Source organism: Agelaius tricolor, unplaced genomic scaffold, assembly GCF_023055355.1.
Source record: "Agelaius tricolor isolate 1412-34295 unplaced genomic scaffold, bAgeTri1.0.p SCAF_37, whole genome shotgun sequence".
Classification (NCBI taxonomy): Eukaryota; Metazoa; Chordata; class Aves; order Passeriformes; family Icteridae; genus Agelaius; species Agelaius tricolor.
The window spans coordinates 2,004,365-2,031,674 of record NW_027269297.1 but is presented as its reverse complement, the minus strand read 5'-3'; the positions used below and the strand labels follow the sequence as shown (position 1 = coordinate 2,031,674).

Below are 27,310 nucleotides of genomic sequence, written 5' to 3'. Positions count from 1 at the left end.
CTGGAGCCAACTCTCCTTACGTCACCCTCTGCTGCAGTATTCAATTTGTTTTCATAAATGGCTAATTTTACAGCGCTGTTAAGTGGGTTCGTCATTGTGCCGGGCCATGCCCTGTGTCTGATGAGAGGCAGTCCTGGTGCCAGGCTCTGCCAATTTTCACGCTGCTTGGCAGCGATGTTATTGCCGCCCTGTTTGACTCCGCTGCTATCTGCTCTGGCATTTGTCAGAGGGAAAGCTGTTGGGAAACTGCAAGTCTGACCCATTGATCTGCGTTACGCAAAAGCTCAGGAGCCCTGTCGGGGCCGGGCTGCGCTCCTCGGAGCGGCTCCCGGAGCAGCTCCCGGCTCCTGCGCACTCACCCTCCCTCCCTCCATCCCTCCATGCCTCTCTCCATCCCTCCCGGGCCGCAGAGTTCTCGCACAAGCCCCGCTGGGATGTGCGCACCCAGCCCGCAGCTCAGCACATCCCTCTGTAAACACGCACATGTGCGCACGGAGTCGCTCAGCGGCGCCGGGCACCTTTCCCCGCTGGGGCAGGAAAGGGTTAAGGAGGGGCTGTGCTGGGTTAGGTAATGCACACACACACCATGCGGAATGAGGGGCTTCAAAGCGCTGCTGACCGTGCTGCTGTTGGAACCAAAGGTGTTTGGGTCGCACTGTGAAAACTCAAGCCCAGCCTGAGAAAGGGGATGCCCCCCAGTCCCTGTCAGGGTTCTCTGGGCTCTGGGGGGGTTCGTGTTCTCACAGGAGAGAGATGTTGGCTCTTTGCTGGCTGGGAGCTGAGAGGAGCGGGATGAATGATCGGAGTAAGAAGGCGTGCCTGCTCTGAAGAGTGAAAGTTTTTTTTTTTGGTTTTGTTTTGTTTTTGTTTTGTTGTTTTTTCCCCCCCACTTCTTGGTTTCATTCCCCTCCGTCTCTCTATTCCTCAGCCTGCCAACAGGGAGCATGATCCCAGCTTAATAAGGCTTCATATGTAAGGGAGTGCCTATGTTTTCCCAACTTCAGTCCTTGATGAACATAAAACTGCAGCAGAATCCAAAGGGAAAGAAAAGCCAAAATCAGCATGGTGGAGCTCACTTAAAGCCACAGCTTTTGCATGTAAGGGACTGAGAAACATCCGTGTCAGGGTCCAATAATTAAGCAATTATAAAGAGATGTAATTGACACTGCATAGGTCTAGTCCCTTTGCAGAGTTAAGGAATACAGGTTTGCTTTGGGGAGTTGTTTCTTTCTGAAGTTTTGGACTCTGATATTGGTTTAATCCGCTTCGGGTAGAATTGGTGAGCTGGATCCTGGATCCTATCTCCAGAGCTGATCCTTGTGCTGGGTGTGCTGGGAACTTGAGGATGTTTTCAAAAGAGATTTTATTCAGAGTTTCACTGGTGTTAAAACAATAGGCAGGTAGATCATGTGGCATTTTCAACAGCCTGTTTTTCAACTGTATGAACTTTCTAGTTGTGTTCTGTAACAAAGAACTGCAATGAAGGAGAAGTCAAATATAAAACTTGTAGTTCTCTTGTGTAATGAGTGCTGGCATGTGGAAGGTCCCAGTTTGCTGGCCATGGTGGGCAGAGTGGAGTGACAGGAGCTGGAACACCTGCACAGATGTTCCTGCAAGGTGACAAATCTCTAAAACACCATCCTGAAGGGTGGGGGAAGCTGTGTGGGTTTGGCTTCCCAGTGGATGGGTTCAAATGATTATCCACTTCATGACTACGTATCTGGACATGGCTTGACTCATAGGTCACTGAACAAAATACCCTCACAGCTTGTCATTTACTAAATATTTGCATTTGAGCAGCATATTTCCTTCAGCCTGTGGAAGCTGGGACAAAAATAAGAAACTGGTTTTTCTTTCTATAACATTTCCAATTTAATCTGGTCTCATTCTTTTGACCAGCTACACTCTAGAGTCAGAACAGCACAGTTAGAAGAAAGCTGGGGTTTTTTCCCTTAAAGCACTTACACGTAGGCTGCTCTAATTAATTAAATGGTAATAAAACAGTGAGGGCAATTTGACTCTGTGTGTGAAGGGTGGCAAATTCAGATTCCTAAATGACATATGGCTGCCTCCTGTAGGCACAGGAGTGTGTCCCAGCCTGAGTTTGCCTCTCCAAGCTTCGTTTCAGCCTGATTTATTTCAAGCCAGGCTGTTTCAGTTGGAACAACTCGCGTGAGACAGAAAGCAAGAGGAGAGGATGGTGTTTGGAGAGAGAGCAGGAGCAGGGCTGTCCTCAGGGACTGCTGGGGATGTCTGGAGGAGCACAGAGCAGAGCTGTGCAGGGCGGGCTCACTGCTGAGGGCCAGGGGAAGCCCTTGGAGAGCCTTGGCACGCGAAGCCATGGCCACAGCCAGCCCTGGGCGGGGTTGGAGCACCCTGGGAATCGGGCTAGAGCCGCTCTCCAGGCCCCCACTGCCACCCCACCATGCCAGGAGGGGATTGTAGGTGACCAAGGGCTGCTGAGGCTGTGGCTGCACTGAGCACAGGTGGCCCCTGTCAGCCCCAGCCCCATGTGGCACGGGGAGGGATGAGCTGAAATCCCAAATCCCAGAGGGGTTCACTGGTGCTGGGTCTGTGACCGTGTCCAGAGGTGTCTGAGGATGAGGGAAGAGATGAGGATCTGACTCCATGTTTCAGAAGGCTGATTTATTATTTTATGATATATATTATAATAAAACTATACTAAAAGAATAGAAGAAAGGATTTCATCGGAAGGCTGGCTAAGAATAGAAAAAGAAAGAATGAATAACAAAGGCTTGTGGCTGGGACAGAGAGTCCGAGCCAGCTGACTGTGATTGGCCATTAATTAGAAACAACCACATGAGACCAATCCCAGATGCACCTGTTGCATTCCACAGCAGCAGATAACCATTGGTTACATTTTGTTCCTGAGGCCTCTCAGCTTCTCAGGAGGAAAAATCCTAAGAAAAAGATTTTTCATAAAAGATGTCTGTGCCACTGGCTCCCTGGAAACCCTAACCCAGACCCTCCACACAGGTAGGGGCCAATTTCCAGTGCTGAACTGGGCAGGTCTCTTCTTGCACAACTGACCCAGGTGTTTGCTGAGGCAGCTCCACGGTCTTTGAGTGCACTCAGCTTTGCCAAGGGTGAGAGAGACCCTTGGCTGAGCAGTGACCAGCAAAGATCCAAGTGCCAGTGGACACCTCGCTGGTCACTGGGGCCTGACTCAGCTTACAGGGAGCCAGCTGAGGGGAGCAGGGAGGTTTGGTGCAGAAATGCCTTCCTTGGAGCCTGGGTCTGTCATAAGAGAGGTGAGGCCACAATCCATCCAGGAGCACTTTTAACTCAAAAGTGTTTCACGCCCTGGCAGCCCAGGAAGCCAGTTGTGCCCTGGGGTGTGTCAGGAGGAGTCTGGGCAGCAGGGCAGGGGGGATTGTGCCCTGTGCCCTGTGCTCAGGTGAGACCCCACCTGCAGAGCTGCCCCAGCCCTGGCCCAGCACAGGCAGGAGCTGGAGCTGCTGCAGAGATCCAGAGGAGGCACCAGGGGAATCAGGGGATGGAGCAGCTCTGCTGGGAGGAGAGGCTGGCACAGCTGGGATTGTTCACCTGGAGGAGAAAACCTTCAGAGAAAGCTTCACTGTGGCCTTGCAGAGCCTGAATGAGCCAATAAGATGGAGAGAAACAATTTCCAAGGGCCTGGAGTGCCAGGACAAGAGGGAATGGCTTCCCACTCAGAGTGGGTTTAGATTGGAGATTAGGAAAGAATTCTCCCCTGTGAGGGTGGGCAGGCCCTGGCACAGGGTGCCCAGAGCAGCTGGGGCTGCCCCTGGATCCCTGGCAGTGCCCAAGGCCAGGCTGGACAGGGCTGGGAGCACCTGGGACAGTGGGAGGTGTCCCTGCCATGGCAGGGGTGGGATGGGATGACTTTTAAAGGTCCCTTCCAACCCAAAACATTTTAAGGAAAAATATTGCAGAACAAACAGGGTTTAGGTGCTCTCTCAAGGCCACAGGATTAACCAAGTGCTTTCACATTGAGTTTTCATGCTGGCCTGAGCCAGGGAAAAAAAAAGAGCCAAAGTATAGTGGTTTTTTTTTCAAAAAGACATATTGAAAAAACAAAAATAAACCCTTCCATGACTGGGGTCAACTGAAATGCTCCCATAGAATAGTTTTGCTTCTAATTTTATCTGTTGCTTTTTCAGCTCCTTTTCCCCAATAGAAATTACAGGAGCTGAAGCAGAGGAGGGACTACCTGGGTTGCCAAATTCAGTCCCCTGCAGTGTCAGGGATATAACAGCAGATAATTAGTCCAAACATTCACAGAAAATCCACTTTGTAGGTTCTGATATAGCACGGGCCACAGAAGATTTCCCAGTGCTCTACTATAAACCAAAGCTCTTTAGCTAAGACTGGGAGTCACCATTTTAATGTAAGACAGGAAAAGAGAAGGACAGATCGACAACATCTTAAGTACCTAAAATCCAAAACATTGGTTGAGAAAACTGTTAAGTATGAGAAAGAAAAACATGGACTGGTAAAAGGTATCAGCTTTGTTATTTTCAGAGACTTAAAATGAATCAGGTGTTTTGACAGTTACGAAACTTCTATTGAAATTTTAAGTTGGAATATTTGCCAAAACTGATCCTTTCCCACAGATAGTCTGTTTTTATTAATTTCCCCTTTTCCTGAGAAAAATATTTTATCAAACATTTCCCACCCTTCTCTGGTCTTAGCCTGTGTGGCAGTCCCTCCATCCCTAAAGTTGTAGTAGGAATGAATGCCTGATTGTGTTTTTACTCCTTCACATCTTATATTCCAGATGATTGAGAAAAAGCATCAGAAAATACTTGTTTGATCAAAATCCTCTATGTTTTTTTCTCTCAAGTGCATCAGCAAGTCTAATATAATCTTTTTCTTCATTTACCCTCCTCCCTCAGTGCTACCAATTTTTCCAGCTAGTACTGTTTACATGGGCAGTATAGATTAATCTTCTTATTTCATAAATGCAAAATATATTGAACTCTTCTGTTGCCTGGGTTCTGGACATTTGCTTCATGCATTGTTCTGGGCACAGTTGCTGTGCTGTGCATTTTGGTTCTTTGTTTTCCCAAAAAAGAGGCTTCTGAAGATGAAGATGTACCTTTTCCCTGACCTCACCCTTCAGTTGCTCTGTGCCCATTTCCCAACCTGGGGGTTGCTGATATCTGGATGTGATTCTTGATTTTATTTCACCTTTCTGTGGAGAAGGAATACTTGATTGTTGTGCTATTTTCTCTGTCTCTCCACATTTCTCTTCATTTTCTCTGCTGTGAGCATGCATGCACACACACACACCATTTCCAAAGCCCCTTTGATTTTCTTCCCAGATCAATAGAGCATTTAAACTCCAATGATCAAGGAGGAGCAGCTTGTTTATTTCCCCACATATCCTGACACAAGTGGCACATCTTGTAAACTGCTTTGATTTGATGTTAGTGCCTATTATAAAGTTTACTCTCCCCAAAGCCATCCATGAAGTTAAAGTACTCTTACTCTGAGCAGGAGCAGAGCAGAACTCAAAAAGGCAAGGTAAAAAGAGGACAGGAATGAAATATCTTACCACAGAAATTTGCTTTCTACTCTCCTCATTGACAGTGATCAGAACAATTGGAGGACTGTTGAGCATCCCTAAGTTTGGCAGCACCAAGTGAGGGTACATTGTGTATCTCAGTTAAAAGTGAACAAATATGAACACAGGTCAATTATCCCTTGGCAGAATGGGGCTGGATTGCACAGGAAGCATGGACTTGATCCTAAACCTGATCAAGATCATGAAAAATACCACTGAGCTTGGCTGTGATTTCAGAGAGTTTTCCACAGCCCTTCTCTACAGCCTGGACCTGTCTGTGGTCCTTGCTTCAGTATCCTTTATTTTGCAGACTTTTTTTGCTTTAGACATGAGAGAAGAAAAACTGTGAAGCCCTAACATCAGAGGAAGCAGACGTGTTTATTTGGTTTTGCTATACTCCAAATCTCAAATTGACTTCTCTTGCAAGCTTTCTTCTTTTTCTTCCCCTCTCTTTTTCCTTTTTATTTTTTTAACATTAAAATCTCCCCTATTCCAAACCCACTCTCCCATCTTCTGTTCTGCAGGGTGATGTAATTGTGTGACTTCCCCGTCCAATCCCTCCACCCTCTCTTATCACCATCCAAGCCTCAGTTTTTCCCCTACTATCTGGTGTCCTTGATTCCCCTGCTTTCCCTCCTTCCCTCTCTGCACTGTCTCTGCTTTTCTGCTCCTCTCCCATCGCCTGTGCCGCGGCAGGGTGGTGTCCCCTCCGAGGGTGGCCACGGGCTGGTGGCTTTGGCCAGCTGCTGTTGGAAGCGCTGTGGGAACACAGGGTAAGCAGGCAGTGTGCTCGTGTGCTCAGCCAGGCTCACGGGCTCGCCTATTTTCTGGGAATTATTGATATTGTTCTGTTTAATATCCATCCTCGCCGTGCGCAAACAAGGAGCGAGCGCTCGCTCGCGCAGAGAGGGAGCGAGGGGGAAGTGAAACTGAGAAGCATCTGGAGTTGGCCTGGTGAAGCAGCAGCTGAGAGATATGATACCAGCTCATGAAAGCAAAAGAATTGCTGTGTTAGAGAAACAAACCACTCTGTTCTGTGCTGGGCACCTCCTGGGGCCTGGTGGGCTCTCGAGTCTTCCTTTTGGGTGATATTTAAGGCTTTTTTATCTCTTCTCCTTCCTCCTCTCTGTCGTGTTTTTCCTCCTTTTCCTTATCTAATTTATTGTCTCTCTGTTTGCTTTAAATCACTTTCCCATATGGATTTCTCTCTTCTGACCCATCTTCCCCTCCCTCATCTGATTCCCAGGAGTCTTCTGTCGTCATGGAATTGGGAGAAGAGCAGCCCTGTTCCTGACACCAAGCATCAGCTGCAGGCTCCTTCCCTCCTTCATTCTCTTCCTTGTCTGTTCTCTGCTGTTAGTGTTGGAAACATATTCACAAAGATCATCCACTGGATTGAGGAAACAGATTTTATCACCATTATTTTGTTTGTTTTATTTAAGACAGGGAATGAAATGGAGAGGAAAGGCCTTTGCTGTTACCAGTGTTACTTAGTTTTGAATGGAGTTTTTTCTCCTGTACTAATGTATCCTAGTGCTGTTGTTTTTCTTTATCTTTTCAGCAAGGTTATGGTTTTATAGTCTTGAACTCGCCTCAAAACGTTCTGATGCTGATGATGATAAATCTCAGGTGTGAGCAAACACATCCCTTAAAATTGGGGAAATTGAGGAACAGGGGGATGCTCTGATTTGTCCTGGATGTGACAGTGTGCTGGTGACAAATTCAGCAATCAAACCCACCAGCAGCCTTTTTGTTACTTTTTATTATTGCTTTTTAGGGATGATGGTGGTTATTCCTCAGCTGAGATTGTTCTCCATGTGGAGTCACATGCCCTAACTCCTGTAGGATATTTCCTTGTAGCTGTTGATGGCTCTTCAGTGGATGGTGTCAGTACTGAGCCCATGGTGGTGATGGAGTCTGTCACCTGCCAGCTCACATTCTGCTGGTGACAACACAGGGGCTGGGGAAGAAGGCACTTGGAATTTGTGACATGAGCTCTTTGGAGATGGCAGAAAATCAGATGGTCTGGAATTCATATCTCTGAGCCAGACACACTGGTGATGGTTGAATCCACACAAATTATTGTATTTCTCACATGGAACAGTGTGTGCAGCCCCCAATGGGAGAGAAAAACAAATATCAGCAAAGCCCCTTAGTTCAGAGTACTCCAATTTAAATTGGAATACTTTGATATTTTTTATCTGTCTGCACATTGATTATCGTATTGACTTGCTGAAATGGCTTGTACAAGTTCTAAGAGCTTGTAAAACATTGGAGTAACTGCTTATCTTCTTAGGAAATGCTGAAAATCTGCCTCTGTATATCTCAGGTTAATAAATTAAGGACAAAAGCAACTCCATAAAGCTTACCCACAGTTAAATCCAGACCAGGTGAGAGGCGGCAGAAGGGGCCCCAAGGGATTTTTGGGGAGGGATCCCCACCCAGTGCACACCCTCGTGGCACAGCCAGTGTTTCTGTCAGGAGCATCACCAGGGAGGCTGCACATCCCATCCATGGGAGTTTGTTCTGAATGCAGCAGCATCTGTGCTTGTAAAGTCTGAGGTGCTAAAGTTGAAATCTGGAGCTTGCATTACTACTGTCTTACATGTCATCTGTCTTGTGGATAAACAGAGCAGCCTCCTGGAGGTCAAAACAGCACCTTTCACCAGTGATAATTTAATGAGAATTATTTTCAGTGTAAACTAGACAAGAATTGGAAGCCTCCTGTGCTGTAGCTCGTGAATGGAGATGTTCAGGGAGAAAAGGAGTACTGGGAGAAAAAGCAAATGTTAACTAAATGGATTACACACACAGTTTTGAAACATACTTGGCAGAGGGAAGGGCGAGCAATACAAGCCAGATTCTGCTGTTGAACACACCAATGTAAACCTAGAGTAACTCCTTTGGAAAGGAAACCAGGGAGGGGGGCTGCTCCAGACCTGCGAATGTGTAGAATTTGGGGCACAGACAGAGGGCATGCAATGGGGAAACTGACCCAGCTGAGAGGAGAATGTTGTGGAGAACAACCTCCAACCCCCGTCACCGCTGTCGGTGGTTTTATTTGGGTGTGTAATGGTTATGGTGATGCAGTGGGAAACATTTGTACAATGTGGGGTTGTTTTTGCTTTTTGAAGTATTTTCTGCATATACCTATATCGTAATCCCTGCAGGCTGTGGAACTGGGCCATGTACCAGTGTTACAGTGAGCCCTTTGTGTTTCCGGCAACAAACACTCCTGAACTCTGCTCTCCAGGCTTGTGGCCTCAACTCCTTCACCCCCGCCCGTACTGTCCCATCTCCAGCAATAATATTCCCTCCTCTGTTTATAAACAAACACCCTCAGAGGAAGTTCACGGGAAGAAAAGTTAGTTAGTGAAAATCAACCACGCACCCAGGCCCGGCTGTGGGTTGGAGCCAGCAGGGTTGCTGGATGTTTCCTACCCTGCATCTGCTTGTAGAAGTTTCTTTGATGAGATGTTTGCCTGTCTAACTCTGTGTCTTCCTCATCTTTTCCCATCGTTGTGGAAAATATAAAAGAAGTGGGGAAAAATTGTGGTCTAAATTTACTTTGAAATCAGCACGGACAGCATTTGGGAACCTCAAGCAGGAAGGTTGACTTCAGTAACCTTGTAGATTTTCTTCTTGGTAAATTCACTGATTCTGTCTGTTTTGTTGTTGTTGTTGTTTTAACATCAAAATCTAGATTCTGGCTCCTGGCAAAACTGTTGCTCTTGAGTTGCGCAAAGGCTGTAAAAGGACTAAAATAGCCCAAAGGATAATTGTCCACTATAGTCTGAGCACAGGGCTGATGGTACATCTGGTGTTGCACACCATTCTCACAGAACCACCCCTTCAGGAGGTAGGAGTGAGCAGGACCCAGGGGAGTGGGTAACACGGGACTGTGGTCATCCTGGGCAAGAGCAAAGCATGCTAATGGTGCCAGCAGCTGGAAAACACAGGATGTTTTTTGACTCATTCCAGAGGTCCCACAAATCTCTGACAGCACAGGGGCAACTGAATAAATAGTCCATTTTCTTGTGGCTGCTCCTGGTTTGTGTCTTTAGCACTGCACCTTGGTCTCAGGTACAAGGTGAGTGGATTAGATGTTTGTTTCCTTCCAGGAGATAATTGGATCCTCTAAGAAATCTTTCCGGCCACTCAAAATGCACAGGAAGATCATCAGATCTAGAAAGGCTCTGTCAGTAAGGGAAGCAGCCTGGTCAAGGCCGTGGTTCTACACTTGGGCAGAGGTAGGGTGTCAATGCAGGGCTCGTGTCACCATTCCAGACTCCCTCTCTTCCATAAGGAGTGTGTTTGGAAACTGGGGCTAAGGGAGCTTTTACAGATATAATAGATGTGGAAGTTGTGGTCCCACTTTTAGTTCTAAGAGCCTTGAAGTTTTAGAAGTGTACTACAGAAGGTATCCAGTGCTGGCAGAATCTCCAAACCTTAAAATGGGATGGTTTTAAAGAGTCTTATCTATTTTTTTTTTTTTTAAGAATAATTTCTCTTACTGAACAAATATTTTCTGTCAAGTCTTATCTGTAAGGCTACCCCAGTGTGGTCTCTTCACCTCCCTATTCCCAGTGGGGGGAAGAAAATCAGAAGTGAACATTTTGCATTACAGCATGGACAGAGTTTATCCATTGTTGCACAATCCCTTTGCCTGCAAGCAGGTTAAATAAAGGAGCAGGGTGGAGCAGTGGTGGAAATGGACCTGGTTTATACTGGTGAGCTTCCTCCAAGAATTCTAGCATAACTATCAACAGTTTCTCCTTGCAGGAAAGTTGAGCAATTCATTCTTACCCTTTGAGGAGTCCTGAATTATTGAAGAGCAGAGGATCTTCTGCTGGGAAAGGCTGGAATTCCCCGCAGTCCTCTTGCTAGGGATGGTTTAATCAAACAGACTGTTTACATTCTGTGTCTCAGCAGAGGCAATGCTCAAACAGCAGTGGTCTTCAACTGGATGCTGTAGCATGGGGGGTTTATTTTATTTTGTTTTAAACATCGGCATACCACCAGTTTTACTGGGAAATGGCCATCTGCAAACACCTGCAGGCTCCATGGAGCAGGCCAGAGAGGGAAGCAACAGCAGCTGCGTCTCACAGAGGCAAAATGAGACAGCAAGGGGGCCGTGTTTCTTCTCCAGAGGTTTCTGCAGGGCTGGGATTTGGCAGCAAAGGTGGGGTGGGAGCACTTGCACTCCTGGAGGAAGAGACCTTGCAGCAGGAGGAGGCTGAATGTTGGTCCAAACTCTTCTCTGAGCCTCAAACACTGATGGCAGAGGCAGAGAAGCAAAAGTCTTTTTGCCAAAACCTTGTGTTTTGCCTCACGCTGTGAAGGCCAAACTGTTCTGTGAACAGTTTCTGTGCTCTCAGACTTAAGAGTGCTCAGCCTGAATGAAATGGAAGTTATGTATTCCACGAGAGAGAGAAGAAGGAAATGAGATTAGGACAGCTCTTCCTACCACCGCCCAACTCTCCACTCCCTCAGGAGGAGCATCTTTTGCACCTATATCAACAAACCAACAACCTATTGCACTTCTCTATGTCCAAAATTGGCCACAAAACTTGAGTAGGGATTTTAACTTCTGTTCAGATACTTTCTTTTTTTATTCCTCTTTGGTATAATCTAAGAGTGATGTATTTCCTCTCCCCACACGCAGGATTTTCTGTGCCTCACCGAGGAGGACGCACGCAAGTAGGCAATGTGGCCAACATTCTTCCAAACCCCAGCAATCCAACCAGCTGTTCAGCAGCGCTGTTATTTATTGAGAGCTGTCAATGTGTTCAACACATGGTGTCCTTTGCCCTGTCGAGCCAACAGCCTGGCTTTTATGGGTTTCTCTGACACTTGTCACACACTGGTGACAGGACAAGCTGGAACAGGCACACGGGTTTATGTGAACATTATTCTAGCAGGGCATTACAACAAGATGTTCTATAAGGGAAGGAGGGACAGAGACCAGTTGGCAGAAGAGAAAACAGAGGCTGTTGCAAAGGGTAGAGGTTCCTTTTTGGCTGGTGCTTTCGGAAAGAGAACAGAGATTTCCTTCAGCGATAAATTAGATGCTTGGGGAGAAAGAAAGGGTGTTTGTTTCAGCAGTGATGCAACTCCTCTGTGAGAGAAGCAGACTCCCTCTCCTGCTAATTCCAGCTGCTGGTTTCTGTGGCAGAGTGGAAGTGCATAGGAATTGCTTTGGGGTTTTAGTTGCTGCTCTGCAATTGCTGCGAGGTGCCCTCAGCTCTGTCCTTTCCATCTCCAAAGGTGGGATGATGGCTCTCAGCAGCCTGCAGAAAGATGCTGCTGTAAGGAAGAGGAAATGTCATCAATGCTTCATGAATGAAGCAGTGAATGACAAATGCCACTCCTTTGCACCAGCAGGTTGGAATGCTCGGCCAAGATGCCCTATTGGCCAGGGTCGTGCTGGGTTCCTGTGCTGCTGTAAAGGGAAGATTGAGGTTGTGGAATGCCAAAGAGGCAGAAAGACAGGGGACACATCTTGCCAATCTCCTACTTATCTATTTGTCCCATCTTTTCTTCCCTTGACTTGTGTAAGCTCGTATTCATGAGTATCACAGGTATTTATTTTCCCCTGCTGAAAAACAGAGCCATTGCCTGAACAGTGTGACTCTGGCCACATTCCCTCCTATTCAGCACAATGCAATCTTGGCTCTTTACTAGTTAATATTTTCTGTCAACAACCTGCAAGGAAACAAAATCAGTGCTGATAAAATTTGCAGATGTTGCAGAGTGCAGGGAGTGGTAAACAATGACCAAAACAGGACTCTCAGTTGGGTGTTTTCAAAAGCTGAGAACATGAAAACTATGCATTAGAGTAAAGCCAAATGTGAAGTCATTCATATAGAGAGAGGGGCAGCAGGTCACACACAAAGGATGGATGGGAGGAAAGGATCTTTCACCTGGAAGTTGAATGTGGAGCAGCAACTGCCTGTTGGAATAGATAAAGCATGTAAATGTGAGCTGCCAATGCGGGGCTGCAGCCAAAGGTTTGGAGTCATTGTTGGCTGGGTAAACAAGGAGATATTGAACAGGACTGGGGAGGTTGTGTTACCCCTGTAATGATACTGGAGTGGCTGTTGCCAAAGCACTTTGTCCCATTCTGGTGTCTACAGTTTAAGAAGAATGTTGTATGGAAGAGGATTTAGAGAAAAAAACAATTAGCAATGACAATAATTATATGATTTGTAACGAGTCTTGAAGTGTTGGACTCAAGAAGATTAGGAGGTGACTTGATCACTATGATCTTTAAATGAGTGTTTTGGGAATATTCAACTGATAATTGTGGGTTGGAAATGAATACTAGAGGACATAAGTAAATCCAGTGGATCCAGTGGAGACTAAGCAACTTCAGAACAGAGTATTTTAGCAGTGTTTTAGCCTTGAGAGCAGTCAGTAATTGAAAAACCTTTCTGAGCAGAGTGGTGGAATATCTGTCACCATAGCTTTCAATATAGAACTAATTGTTTTTCCAAACTGCAAGGTCTTTAAAGAGGAATTAATTCAGTGATCACCTATATTATGTCTAAGAACTTCTAATGTCAGAGTATTCTGAGGTTTTTTTTGCTATTACTGGAAAAACAATTTTGAAGCTAACAATAAAGCACAAGCAGCACTAAGATACTAATTTCAAATCTTTTGATTTATCTCTTTTTAATTTCTGTGGACTCTTTTTGACACTGGTAGGCTCTTTCTGATCACCACAATGATTCCAGCTGTTTGTAGTGTTTCCTCACCATCACTGCAGTTGAATTGTAAGGCTCTGTTCCATATGGTATTTTTAATCCTGTTTAGATATTGTCACCTTTTTCCAGGATGTTGTGCTGAGCAATGACTTGACTTCTCCCCTATAAACAGTCCAGTGCACTGTCTGAAAACCACCTGAAAAACAAGACTGAAATCTTTTCTCATTGAAGGTTGTCAGAACTTTATTGTTGACCTCAGTGATGCAAAGAGTTTACCTCCAGAACAGACTTGGGGGAGCAAAAATTAAAGTTTCCCTCTGGAAGGGGGACCATTGACAATGCCAGGAATGTGAAGCCAACACAGCAGACCCTTAAAAACAGAGTGGATGAGAAAGCAGAGAATAACTTGGGGGTGACTTTAACTTGTCATGCCCTTGCTGGGTGGTCTGCCTCATTCTCAGGGCAGAACACCAGTCCAGGGGATGCAGGATACTGGAATGACCTATTCCTGTGGCTTTAGCTGAGTTGCAAACATTGACCAAAACCCTGTTGAAGCTAATTAGAGTTCTGAGACAGGATTTCATTTCATTTGAGCCATCCCCAGCTGGAGACTGTTCCTCAAAACTCAAATTTAAGCTAAGTGCTCCAAATGCCCCAGTCTGCTCCCTCCAAGCCATGTGCACATGTATATATAGGCCCCTGCACAGAGAAAATCGTGCCTGTACATGGTATTTTGTTAGTCTTCATTGCTCTGCTTCCAAATTTAACCAGAAGTAGAAGGGCTGAAATAACATAAGAAAGGTTGGACATATGATATTTCCTGCTGCTCAGCTAAATACAAGAATTGCCAAAAATCTTCCAAGGTAGCTTGTTTCTTTTACATTTTTCTCCCAGTTCTGCAGACTTGAGAAGGTCAATTACTTTCGAGAAGGATTTAGCTTTGGCAACACTTATGGAAAGCGAAGCAGAATTGTGACCTTTTGGAGGTTTGCCCATCGCTGTCCCATCTTGTCCTTTAAGAACTAAAGTTTGAATTTTCACAGCTACAGTCTTCGGTTTAATAGGTGTGAATTTGTTTCTGTGCACTTCTAAGACATCATGAGTATCTGTGTGAGAATTTGCTTTTAGATGTCTATTTATTTGTGCTCACAGATCAAGTGATCATTGGTATTTGTAGAGCAGAAATACAGGCTCAGGTATTTCCAGGAGGAAAATCATACCAAAACAAATGAAATTGGATTCAAACCGAGCAGAATAATAAAGCTCTAAAATTCTATACTTGGGTTCGTATGTGGTGACTCCAGCCTATCTGGAATGCATACTATAATAGTTATATCATGTTAGAGAGGCAGGGTTTTTTTTCAGTAGGACGTTTCCTAGAAAGCAGAAATATCTCTGTGGTTTGTGTATGGGTTTGGAACTTGTGTGCAAGTATGGAGCAGGGAATTTGAGGCATGAAATAGTCAGGATTAGTGAAGGCCCAGATCCCTTTCATAAGCGACAGCAGAAAACAGGCAGGATCAGCTCCCTTCTCCCCACTTCTGTTGCAGCCTCCTCCTCTGTGGATTGTTTTGGAGTCAGTTCTTTGAAGGTTGATAAATGCCTCAGTTGTTTCTATTAGTACAGGAAAGATGCAGTCATATGGGAAAGACAGATGCAATAAGATATTTGAGTCTGGATAAGATCTAAGATATTTTTTTACAATAAGATATTTGATTTTCACAAGGCAAAGTCCTTGCAGGGTATAAATCAGCGTAAATGCACTGGAACTACTCAGTTTTGCACTCACAAAGTGTCTGCCCAAGAATGTTCTCAAAATCCAATTAAATAACTAGAACTGTTTCATGTGGAAATGCCCCTCAATTACAAAGACAAGTCTAAGCTATCATGATGTGATTTTTACAGTCTCCTCGCAGGGTGCCCTAGTTTTGCATTCATGGAATTTTTTGTTTTTGTTTTGTTTCTGTAATAATGTGGATGTTGGCCATCTGTCTGATCCTGGAAAGGTTGTAAGGTTGTCCCTGCTCCCCAGGTTCTCTTCCCACTCCCTCATTGATCATAATGTTTGATTTAGGTGCCACTAGATTTCCTCCTTTGTTCTCCAGTCCTAACCTCCCCCCTGCAAACACACACGCATTGTGCAATGGTGTAAAAGCTCTCCTGGCTGCAGCTGGGAGCAGTAACTGCTCAGCTGGTTCCAGCGCTGCCCTAAAGCTGCCGTAAAGGTCAGAGACAAGGGAATTCTAAAAGGCAAAACAAGCCATGTTGTTGTCCCCCCCCTTTAATCCTGGCTGTGTGTTTTGATCAGCACCACAAGGCACCTCGTGTGCAGGGCTCCAGTTCTCCCAGCCCTGTGTTTGTGGCCGTCCAGGGCAGCGTCGGGTGCGTTTCCAGCCCCGCTCCGGGCTCGGGCGCTGCCACAGCTGATTGACTTGCACTGCTTGTCAGACACAAAGCACATTTTGAAAGGAAATGCCATATTGAACTCCCCGTGAGCTGATGGGTATTGTGCACGGTCATCTGATGGCACAGATGTGCCCCTAATAATCCTTCCAGGAGGATATTTCCTCCTGGGATGCTCTGGCCATCTGATCTGCTCTGAGGTATGCTGACCTATCTTGACCCAGTTTATGATCAATTCTCTCTGCTGTTTTCTAAAAGGAGCCCAGGAATATCTCTTTATCATTTAGATTGCCTGGAAGTTATGGTATTACGTGTCTGTTCTTTCCACAGAAGATACTCTGTGGTTGCTCTCAAGCATTAACTCTTACAAAGGGGAGGAAAGCCACTCAGTGTGAGCAAGAGTAAATTTCTCTGTAGAACTTTGATAGGTAATCACTGTTTGGCAAACAGCACAGGGAGGAAGAGGAGATGTGCAAGCAGAGGTGACTCGTGTTCCACCAAACAGTCCTGGGCACCTGAATCTGTGTGAGTCCAGTGACCCTTCTGCTGCTGTGCCTTTATCTTTGTGTCCTTCTTCTCAGGTTTGTGTGTGCTGTGCATGTGTCTGTGAAAGATGAATGGTTTCCATGCATTCCTCCTGATGTGTATCCATGTGTTTTGCAACACCTGCTTTTCAAGTGGGAATGGTGTTAATGCTGGATTTCTCTGGAGGTGAATCAGCTGCCTCAGGTACAATGGGAGGGTTAATTTGTAATCTGGTTCTGCTGGGCAGTGAGCAGAGATAAGCTTGGGAGTTCAGAGGTGTGTGATGATCCCTTTCAGCCAAACTAACAAACTTACTGAGTGCTTTCCATTCTGATACTTGAAGGTTATCTGGGTTTTCATAAACACTAAACTCAACTTTTTAATAAAGCAATCTTGGAGTGTCTAAATTGGCAGCCAAAATCCCAAATTCTTGTCTGAATCAAGCTGGATGCAAAGCCTCCCATATTTGTGACATACAGCAGTGATTTCCTGATGGAAGATGTGAGTTTGACTTTAAGCAGGATCCAAGAGAAGCCTGTCTCTACTATCTTCACTGTCCCTATGCCTGTGTGTGTTAAAATCATCTCTAACAACATGGACACATACTGATTTTCCAAGCTTCATCCAAAAATACCCAGTTGTTTCTCAGAACAAGGCAGGAGAAATAAATAGTTTTGCAGGTATTACAATATCCTTACCCTTGTCTGGAATGTTCCTGTCATCCCAGACTTCCTAGTGGGGACTGAAGCTTGACCCTTGTGAAGGATGTGCATTTTTCTGTCCATCTAAAAGGCTGCCTAAAGCTGGTTATTAGATCATAAACAGTTTATTCACCAAGCACCAGTCTCCACTGGTCCTGCAGCTTTATTGTGAAATGCTTAAGGAGATCTAGATAAGGAGCAAACCTTCCCACTAACCCTTGTTTATGCTGAGGCTGTAGATGAAGGAGCCCTTGGAAAAGCCATTCCCAGCCCTGGGCTGGCCCTGCTATAACACTGCAAGGACTCAGCTCCCTCTCTGCCCTGTGCTGTGTGTTCACTTACACCTCAAAACCCTCACAATCTGTAATTTCTCACTAAGCCCAGCCTACCAGATGTATTTGCAGTAAGCTCTTCTATACTGTTAGCGGGTGTATTCCCACAATAGGCTCACTGGAGTGTCACTAATATGATTGTCCATGCCAGTGGCTGCTCTCTTGCAGCCCACATGATTTTGTTATCAACAGGGAAGGATTTATGTAATGTTCATAACTAACCAGCCACTATAAATTCATGCCTTGCTGCTGTAGTTGCTCTCACCTCCCTGTTTTCAGACTTCAAGGTATCTCATTGAGCAAATGAGTGACTGGGAATTTGAGAAACAGTACACAATGTATGCTTAATTTGATGCTAAATTACACTGATATAAAGATTTTGATTTTAAAGCGCCTGGGGCTAAATTCTCAATGTTAATTAGGCATGGCTGTATTAGACTCTGTATTTCTACACGGTGAAGTTCTTGTCTTTCACAGCAGAACAAAAAAAACTCCGTCCTTCTCTGTCAGGTCTGAATCCTCTGGCATAGCTTGTAAAGGATAAAGCCTGGTGTGAATTCAGCTAGATTGATAGCAGAAGCAAACATCCCCTTTTTGCTCTTTAAGTAGTATGTTGCCACCTGAGCGAGCCTTAGGTGGTTTTCTTGAACAACTCCTTGTCTCAGGGGGTGACCTCAGGAGGCCTCTTAGCTGTGTTGGAAATGGTACAGACAGAGATGTTGCCTTAAGTACTCTGGACTTTGAATTATTTAACTGTTGCGGAAGGAAGTGGGGCTGGGGGAAGCACAGCAAAGGAAAGGAGAGATTATTTCTCCCCTTTGTAAAACTATATTGGGTTCAACGTCACACCATGAAATATCCAGTGCAGAACTCAAGAACTGCTCCAGTGGATCTTCACTGACTTATCCAATTGCATGGAACATGGGGATACTTAACCCAAATCTGTCGGTTTTAATTATTTTCCTCTGGACAGATAAAAGCTTTCTATAGGTTCCTGTAGAATATTTGCTCTTTCAAGCGTTCTTCTGCGCTTTGATACTGAACGATTAAAGCATGCTAAAGAAAAAAACAGCCCCAACCTTTAGCTCCCTGTTCTTGGGCCCCCTGACTGCAGCTTTGATTGTTGACCTAAATTCCCCTTTCATAACTGAGTCCTGTCACCTCTGGTTGGAGTCTCCCAGCAAAACAGGCACGGCCAACTTTCAGAAGTGCAGGGCACTGTTTTCTGTTCTGCCTTGCGTGGCTCTGATGGCTCCGCAGCACCTGATGTGTTCGAAGTCAAACTCAGCTCCCTCTTCCCCTTCCCCCACCTCACCCTCCTGGAAATGAAACCATAACAAGGTTTTTGTTTTTTTTTTTTTTTACTTTTACTTTTGCCTTTCCCCTTCTCCCTCTCCCCCCACTTCCCATTGCTCAGCAAAGAGAGGAAACTTTTCCTGCATGAAGAATGAAATTCTTCGTTCGTTCTATGGCTGGGTTGGTTGCTGCAAAGATTGCTCTTCTCCAGACATAAGAAATGGCACTGAAGTGAGAGAAGGAGGCCCTGGAGGATGTTATTTATAGCATTGTAGTGGGTTACAGCAGCTTGGATGGGCTACTCCAGCCTTTCTTCTGTCAAACTCTGCCCACAGAGGGCTGCTCTGGCTCCAGCAGCCTCCAGCTGTGAGTTCCTGTTCCTCTGCTCCCATCCCAGTTACAGCAATGCCTCCTGTCCTCACCCAGGGCTGTCTCCCACAAGTTCAGCAGCTGATGTTCTGTGCTGTGTTCATGCTGCCAAACCCTGCCCAGTGCACAGAGCCCATGTAAGGATGTGGCTCATTTTAAATCCCCAGAAAAGTCCTGAAAGCAAAGTGGGTCATAAATGCTGGCGTTGGTTAGGGGGTCCTGGAAGAGGTCAGATGGGCAGTGATGGTGGAGCTATTGTGGGTCAGTAGCCAAAGAACTGAGATTTTGCTTGTAAAAGGAAAGAGGGAGACTGTCTTTCTCATTTTCCATGTTTGGCTTTTGGCTTTGAGCTGCTGGAGTTGAATTATCCAGCTTTCCCCACTCTTTTGATGCCTAGGAATTTACTTTTCCTATAAGGGACAAACATCATAGGACTGGAAGAAGCCTTGTGGGCCATTGAAGTCTGTCTCTGGCCAAGCATAAAGGAATGTGGCATCTTCCTCTGTTTGTGCACTTCTCCAAAGTCCTCCAAGAAGTGACTCACTCCTTTGTGGGGAAGGGAGGCTTCCAGAGCTCTTGCTGGAAAGCTGAACTAGCACCTCTTCTTTTTTTTTTTTTTTTTTCTTTTTAATTAAATACAAAATTCCATTTCAATCCCTTGGGCTTCAGGAACAAGAGCTTTAGAAGGAAAAAATCATTCAGACTAAGGAGGAAGAAGGGCTGTCAGTGTTCTCCTCAGCAGGAGCTCCATCCCTTTCTAGCAACTCAAGGCAAGCAGAAGTGAAGAAAACTGTTTGCTGCTGTATGAAACTTGTACATATTTTTTTAATCTAATTTCTGTGGGGAAAACAAACATCAGTTTTATTTCACACCATTTCTTGGCTCAGAAACTTTGGGCACATTCGCCAAATTGTGGTTTTTCAGTCATTGGCTGTGTCTCATTTACCATGAGGCCTCTTCGGTTGGTAAAGAGATATTAAGTAGCTAAAAATGTCCTTTACTGCATTATTGTAAAGAATTCTCAGTGTAAATGAGAATTTAAACTCTGTAGATTTTTCATGTAAATGTTGGTTGTGGTCACAGCTGACTTGAAATTTGGAGTGTCAACCATTATGTGGGGTGATTTTGCTCAAAACCAGCCTTGTTTGGGGTAAAAGAGGCCTCTTCTTGTTTAAAATGTTCTTAATTATGTCTGAGAAATAACTCACGGCTATGGAACCTTTTACTAAATTGAAATAAATTGTGAAAACGTCAAATTATTCAGTTTTCAGAAGTTCTGGCAATTATTTCACATGTCCCTCTTCCAATGGCTTTGCCCTTATTAGTTGTCATAGAAGAAGTAATAAATTCTTTTATTATGACATCCAGTGTCCCAGCTGAAATTAGTTTCATTGTGCTGGGGACAAAACGGAAAAGTGACACTCCCTTAGCCGGAGGATCCTCAGTCCAAAGCCAAAAGTAAAGAGAAGGATTGGGAAAATAGGTGAAGCATTCAAGCAAAAGAGGGTCATAAGGAACTGGTACAACTTGCAAGGGAGTTGGGTTTCTTATCCCAGCACAAGGGACTGTGGGTTTCTTGTCCCTTTTTCTAATTTTTTTTTTATTTCTCTTAAGAATAAAACAAACTCTTGCTGCTGAAAGGATTGTGCTCAATCCATCTTTTCATCAAGAGTTGGAGACTGCAACAGTAAAAGTTTGAGAAAATAATACTGTATGTGGCATAAGGATTCAGTAATGACCTTTGCCCTAAAGTAGGAAACACAAGGAACTGGAATAGTAGAGTGTTTTAGTTCATCAGCTTTCATACTGGTGTGTTCAGTGGTGTCCCTATTGTCACTGGATTTTTTCTTTTCCTGTCCTTCTTTGGCTCCCTGTAAATATTGAATTGATGGCAGCTGTTTGAGCCCAACTCAAGACACGTTGCATCACATCAGGGTTTAAAGGCTCAAAGGCAAGGGAGGATTGCTACTATTCTGTAGTATTTCTCCAGCAGCTCCTCATGCTTAGCTGAGGTCAATCACCAGCATCAGGCAGCACTTCAGAGAGAGGAAGATATTCTTTGAATGCTGCCTGGGAAACTGGATTTCCATCCCACAATAATTTCAGTTCTTTGGGGGAATATTTCTAGTCCCGGTCAGTGTAAAGAGCAAAAACTCTTGACCCTTAAAAACTGTATGGTGGACTTTCCTGGAACTGGAGACCTGTTCCAGGACTTCCAGCTGTCCATCCAACCGTGGGGATCTTGGATGCCTGAAGAAACAGGTGGAGCAGCTTATGTGTGTGCAGCTGCTCTGTGATCCACAGACCTGGAGGATTTGGTCACTGGAGGTGGCAAATGAGGCTGGAGATGGTGGGGATTGTGGCAGGGATGAGTTGTTCTTCTGTGCCTCAGTCAAAACAGCCCAGGGAGTCCCTGGGGTTCCCCTGGCCATGTTGAAGACATGCAGATTCTCAGAGGGATTTGCTGGGACAAGACCATTTCTGCATCACTTTTTCTTCTCTCACCATGCTGGCATTTCCTGGCAGGCAAAAACTCTCTCACAAAATGCCTGATCAGCTCTAATGGTCTTATTACAATAAGCTGAGATTTTTATGACTTATTTGGGAGAGGGACTTGTCTTGCCAGCTGTCTTCTTATTCATTGCAGTATTATCCACCCACTATCACTGGACAATACCTTCATTTGAGATGCATAAAAATACAGACTTTTATGGGCTCTCATCCATCAGAAAATGAATGCTATGTAAAAGCATTTATTTCCTAAAGAAAAACTTAAAAACGCTTCAAAAACAGATTCCAGAAGGTTATTGGTCACTTTGGCTCTCGTATCACAAGTTCCTCGGGTAAATACCTATCCCAGCAAATGTAATTTTTTTTTAGCACATTTGTTTTTTCCTTGCCTGGTTCTCCTCCTCTCCTTTCTCATGATCAGAGGTAGCAGTATAAACCAGAAGCTGGTCTTGAAAAGGTTTTGAACTGAGTGCACCCTACAGATGAATAAACACATTACCTTCCGAACTCTGGGATCTCTCTTCCAAAGGAAACAGGAAAAGGGGGAGCTCAGAATCCCTAGCAAAATACCAGCGTGCAGAAAAAAGGCCCGTTTAAATGTTTTTAACTTTCCCATCAGAAGAGTTTTTTTTACAGGGGGAGGAGGTGGAGAGGGGCATGGTGTGAGGAGAAGGGGGGAAGGTGGGTGCTGGGAGAGGGGAGGAAAAATACAGTGAATGCTCCTGTAACCTTTGCTCTGTTGATACTAGACAAGACTGCACTGTTAATGAGTGATTGTTAACAGATGGCTCTTGAGCAACTTAGTCAGAAGCAGAAGATGTTATTTGGTTGTAGTGAGGGGAGGGTGAGGGTGCAGGGGTGAGGTAAGGGGATATTTAGTCTTTTCACGAGGACTGAACTGTCAGAGATTTATGATTTTCCTTTAGGCTTTTGGAAGTGGAGGCTCTGGGGAAGGATTGTTTTCTATGTGCTGATAGTAGAAAGGCCATTTGGTGCTGAAAGCTCCAATGATTTTGTTTTTGGTGAGGGGTGTCCCTGCAGCCCTTGGCCTTTGAGGACTGAAGGATGGAAATGTCTGTCTTTAACTGGCTGAGCCTTGTGTCCCAAACTGGGGAGGAGTGGGCTCTGAGGGCTGGGTGAGAGGCCTCTAAGTATGGATCTAGCCCTTGGGAGAGAAATCTTTCCATGGTGCATTGAGTTGTTAGGAGGTGTGCCTGTGAGGGGGCAGGAACCTTTCTGAATGTCCATCTTTCTGGGGATGTCCATCTGTGTGGATTTCTTGTCCTTCCCCAGTGTGGTGTATACCAGCGTATGCCTACTGGCTTTTGTTGGGTATGACTTTGAAGGCAGCCTGAACACATCCCATTCACACTCTGTAGGATTTGCATGGTTGAACTTAACAAGGTGACTGCAGCTGCTCAGTGCTTCCCAAAGTGTGCAGAATTTAGATTTTGTATTTATTTTCCTTCTGAACCTTATTAGACATATGGTTCAGGGGTATGAAGGATGAGTGACATCAGCAGGGATTGGTTCTCAAGACTGTTTTTGTTTTCAACCACTGATGAATGGCTTGAGGGAAGGGAAGAACCAAATGCACAGTCCAACATTTTGTTGATAGGAATTTGCAGAAAAGTTTTGGACTTTGGTCAGGAAAAGGGAATCCCATTTGTACACGCCACTGGCAAATCTTTACCTTTAATAGGAAGGCTTGACGTGACCTCCCACAAAGGTGCACTAGATGATTTAAAGTCTTCCTTGTGCACTAACTATCTAACAGATGTAGGTGAGTGTGTGTATATACATTTAGAGAGATATATTTACACAGTTTAAAGACTAACGCCTTCATTCTGTCATCCTTATTTATTCCTATTTCTCTTTTGGGGGCACATAGGACTGTATGACAAATGTTCTTACACCTCCCGTGACCGAGGCTGGGTCCTGGGGATTAACACCGTCAGTGACCAGGGGAACAGAGACCCCCGCTATTTCTTCTCTCTGAAGACGGACCGTGCTCGCAAAGTCACCACCATTGCAGCACACCGCAGCTACCTCCCCAACCAGTGGGTGCACCTGGCTGCCACCTACGACGGGCGCCTGATGAGACTCTACGTCAACGGTGCCCAGGTGGCCACGAGCGGAGAGCAAGTGGGCAGCATCTTCAGTCTGCTGACCTTGAAGTGCAAGGTGCTCATGCTGGGAGGAAACGCCCTGAACCAGAACTATCGGGGTTATGTGGAGCACTTCAGCCTCTGGAGGACAGCCCGGTCTCAAAAGGAGATCTTGTTGGACATGGAGCAGGCAGTTCACAGGCAAGACACGCCCCTACCTCAGCTCGTTCTTCAAGACAGTTTACTGAATGTGAAAAGCACCTGGTCTCCCATGAAGGACGGCAGCAGCCCTCAGACCAAGTTCAGCTACCACCACGGCTATTTGCTGGACACCAGCCTGGAGCCTCCTCTCTGCGGGCAGACGGTGTGTGACAACACGGACGTCATCGCCAGCTACAACAAACTGCCCAGGTTCCGCCGCAACAAAACCGTGCGCTACCGCGTGGTGAATCTGTACGACGACCAACACCAGAACCCCACCGTCAGCCAGCAGCAGATCGAGTTCCAGCACCAGCACCTGAACGAGGCTTTCAGCCGCTACAACATCACCTGGGAGCTGGAGGTGCTGGAGGTGAAGAATTCTTCCCTTCGCCACCGGCTCATCCTGGCCAACTGCGACATCAGCAAGATTGGGGACGAGAACTGTGACCCCGAGTGCAACCACACCCTGACGGGCTACGACGGCGGCGACTGCCGGCACGTCCGCCACGCGCTCTTCAACAAGAAGAAGCAGAACGGGGTGTGTGACATGGATTGTAATTATGAGAGGTACAACTTCGATGGGGGGGAGTGCTGCAACCCAGAGATAACAGAAGTCACCAAGACCTGCTTTGACCCATATTCTCCTTACAGGTAGGCAATTTCTTTTTATGATCGTATTGATGAATATCTGTCTAGGTATTGATCATCCTGCTGGCTGTTGAAGCCTTTCATTGTTGCTATTATGGGCTTTGGAGTTTAATGAATTTATTTTTTTTTCTCAGTATTTGGCTCGCATTTCCGTTCTCCAATGCAATCTCAGTAATGGTCTCAGCAGTGTCTTATCCCTGAATTGGTACTCTCCAGCCAGGCTAAGGAAAATCTGTGCTAAAGACTGAAGCAGCCAATTTTGAGAGACCCATTAGTTGTTGGCTATGAGCAGCACAGTTTATTTTAACTCCAGACTCTGAGGAGTGGGGATTAGATGTCACAGAAAGCTCATGAGTATTTGGAGAGGGAAAAGGCCCTCAGTCATGAAACAGAACATGAATACTCTTAGGTGGAGTCTGTAATTCTGTAGCACTTCTTTGAAGGTAGGTAGGTAACTCCATACTCTTACTGCTGTGTACAGCTCTCTGTGGGCACTGCTGTGGAGGGGCAGCTGACTCTGGGGGCTGTGAGGAGGGAGGTGGGTACCAGGTTCCTGTTGCACACTCTGTGTGAGTAATGAAACTCTTCTCTGCCCCTTTCTAAATATATATGAGAACAGGGGTAATGCCACTTCATTGCAGGGCAGCTTTCTGTGGGTGGATGTGAGCTCATAAAATCCTCAGCTCCTCAGCTCAGGCTTCCTTGGGCTGCAGTTTGAGGAGTGGCATGGTCAAATAACTTGCATCAGGTGGATACCACGTACCTACAATTACTCCAAAATCAGACAAGTTAGTATGTTTAAGTAATAAGATGTTTCTTCTGAACAAGTTAGAAGTATGTAAGTGCAGAAAAGATGAAAATTAAGGCTGAAATTTTGTTATCTGCATTCCATGTTACAGCTTTTTTGGGCAATTAATGGAGCCATAGAGGGGAAACTTCTAAATAGTCAGAATACTCAATACTAAAGTTCAGTTAAAGAAGCAAAGTACAAGCTCTTCAGGAGTCCCTTCCATTGCAGCAATTCAGGCTATATTTATAGCTTCCTTAATAGAGAGAAATTTTTAAACAACATTATCAGCTCTAGTGGAGCTTTAAATACACATAATTAGGTTGGAAAGAAAAGGCAATTTTTTTTTTTTTTACTCCAGCAAGGTTGTTGTTTAAAAAATCCTTCTAGCTCAGTTTGACTTCAGTCACTTACCAGTGAACAAAGCTCAAATGAGGAAATTCTTTAAATATTAATGCTTGAAAACATTGAAAGGAAAAATACCAATTTTTAATGCTGTTCAAATGGAGAGGAACTCAACTAAGCAAATATCATCAAAGGCATAATGAAAATTGGATTGCTTTAACACTGTAGTTCAGAGAATTCAAGGTGTTAGCTGTAACAACTAATACAATTCTTTGGAAAAAATACATTATTTTTAATCTGATAGTACCCTTTTATCACTTGTTCTGTGACCAGCATAATACAATTTGGAGACAACCACCTGGCTGAGCTTGTCTGGAAGACCTAGATCTCATGGTCTTGATCTCACACATCTTCCATAGGTTCATTTTGACTTGAGAAAAACCTCCTCTTCACCTGAAAGAGTAGGGGAAGCCTGAAGATCCTCTTCTACAGCCTAGAGCCTCAGAAAATCCAGAGATGCTCCAAAGATTTTTTTTTTTTTGGTAACAGATTTAATTTATCTATCTTTGCACAGACATTGTATTGCAGCATTGACTATTGGCAATGAAACCACAGAGGGCAGTAGGAGAAATTCCATGTCTCTGGAGCCTTTATTTGGTGGCTGATGTGCTTTGGCTGAGCCCAAACTCAGTGTTTGCACTCAGTAAGGCAAAATAGAGCAGTTAGGCCTGTGGACTTATCACTGAAGTTTGTAAGCCTGACTCACACTGCTTTGGGAATTTAGGTTAACAAATACAGGTTTAGGGCAGTGATTTTGGCAGCAAAGCCTTTACTGAGTACAAGGGTGAAGATTCAAGCCTTATGTTTGGCTTTGGTATTGCTGTCAGCATCGTCCCCTGAGAGAGAGATTTCCATGTCAATTAGTGACAAAGTAAAAATTTGGTTGGCACCATCTGGGCCCATTTTGCATCCCCAACCCCTCTTGTCATTGCTTTCATTGGCCAAGAGTCCTCAGTCCCCTCTGGTGCAGACCTTGCACCACAGCAGTGAAGCCATTGCAGCCATGGAGACCTCACATCTCATTTCAGGTATTTCCTCCACCAAAGTTCAGTCCAACAATAGCAGAAGAAAGGGCAAAGATCCTTCAATCTGATGAGGAAAGGAAGGGAAGAAAGATGAAATGGTACCAATAAAAATTTTCCTGAACTTTATTTATAAAGACTTTTCAGAGTCTTCCTTGGTACTGGGCTTTGTTTCTTCACACCCCCAGAGTCAGCAGTTGCAGCCAGCTGTTCACCAAGCAGAGCTTATTCATGAAATACTTCTGTCCTCTGGAACCAACCAAAAAGTGCTAATGCTTGATTAATGCTGTAATAAACAGGAACCCTCCTCAGTGCCTCTTTATCCCCAAAAGATGATTTATCTGTTCCCAGCCACTTTCCTTCTTCTGATTATGAGTCCCAGTCCATGAAGCTCCATCCTGGGATAGAGTTGCTCTGAGCCTTGATACAAAAACTACTGTGGGTGCTTTGTGACTAAGTGATACCACTGGAACAATTCCAAGACACCTCTGATCTGTGTTACAATTTTCTTGTGATCCTTTTGGGCACCGGGGACAAAGGGCTCAGGTACTTTGATGGTGTCATTCAGTCACTGTGGTGGTAAAACTGTGGTGACTTCAGAGCTGATCCCAGCAGCACAGCTGGTTGGTTTCTTTTCTGTTTCCTGCCTGTCTTTGTGGCACCTCTCCAAAAATATTGAACTCCAAAAAGCTGATGTTCCATGCCATAGTGATGTGGCAGAGATTTA

At 45.1% G+C, this 27,310-nt stretch overlaps 1 protein-coding gene across 1 annotated transcript in view; it reads left to right on the top strand.

Annotated features, from left to right (window-relative positions):
- The window catches only part of PAPPA (pappalysin 1), a 181,294-nt gene that overhangs the window by 3,137 nt on the left and 150,847 nt on the right, over window positions 1–27,310 (top strand). The window contains exon 2 of the mRNA XM_071453626.1: window positions 23,304–24,372. Coding sequence (XP_071309727.1) covers window positions 23,304–24,372 — 1,069 coding nt within the window. The remainder of the gene's footprint in view (window positions 1–23,303; window positions 24,373–27,310) is intronic.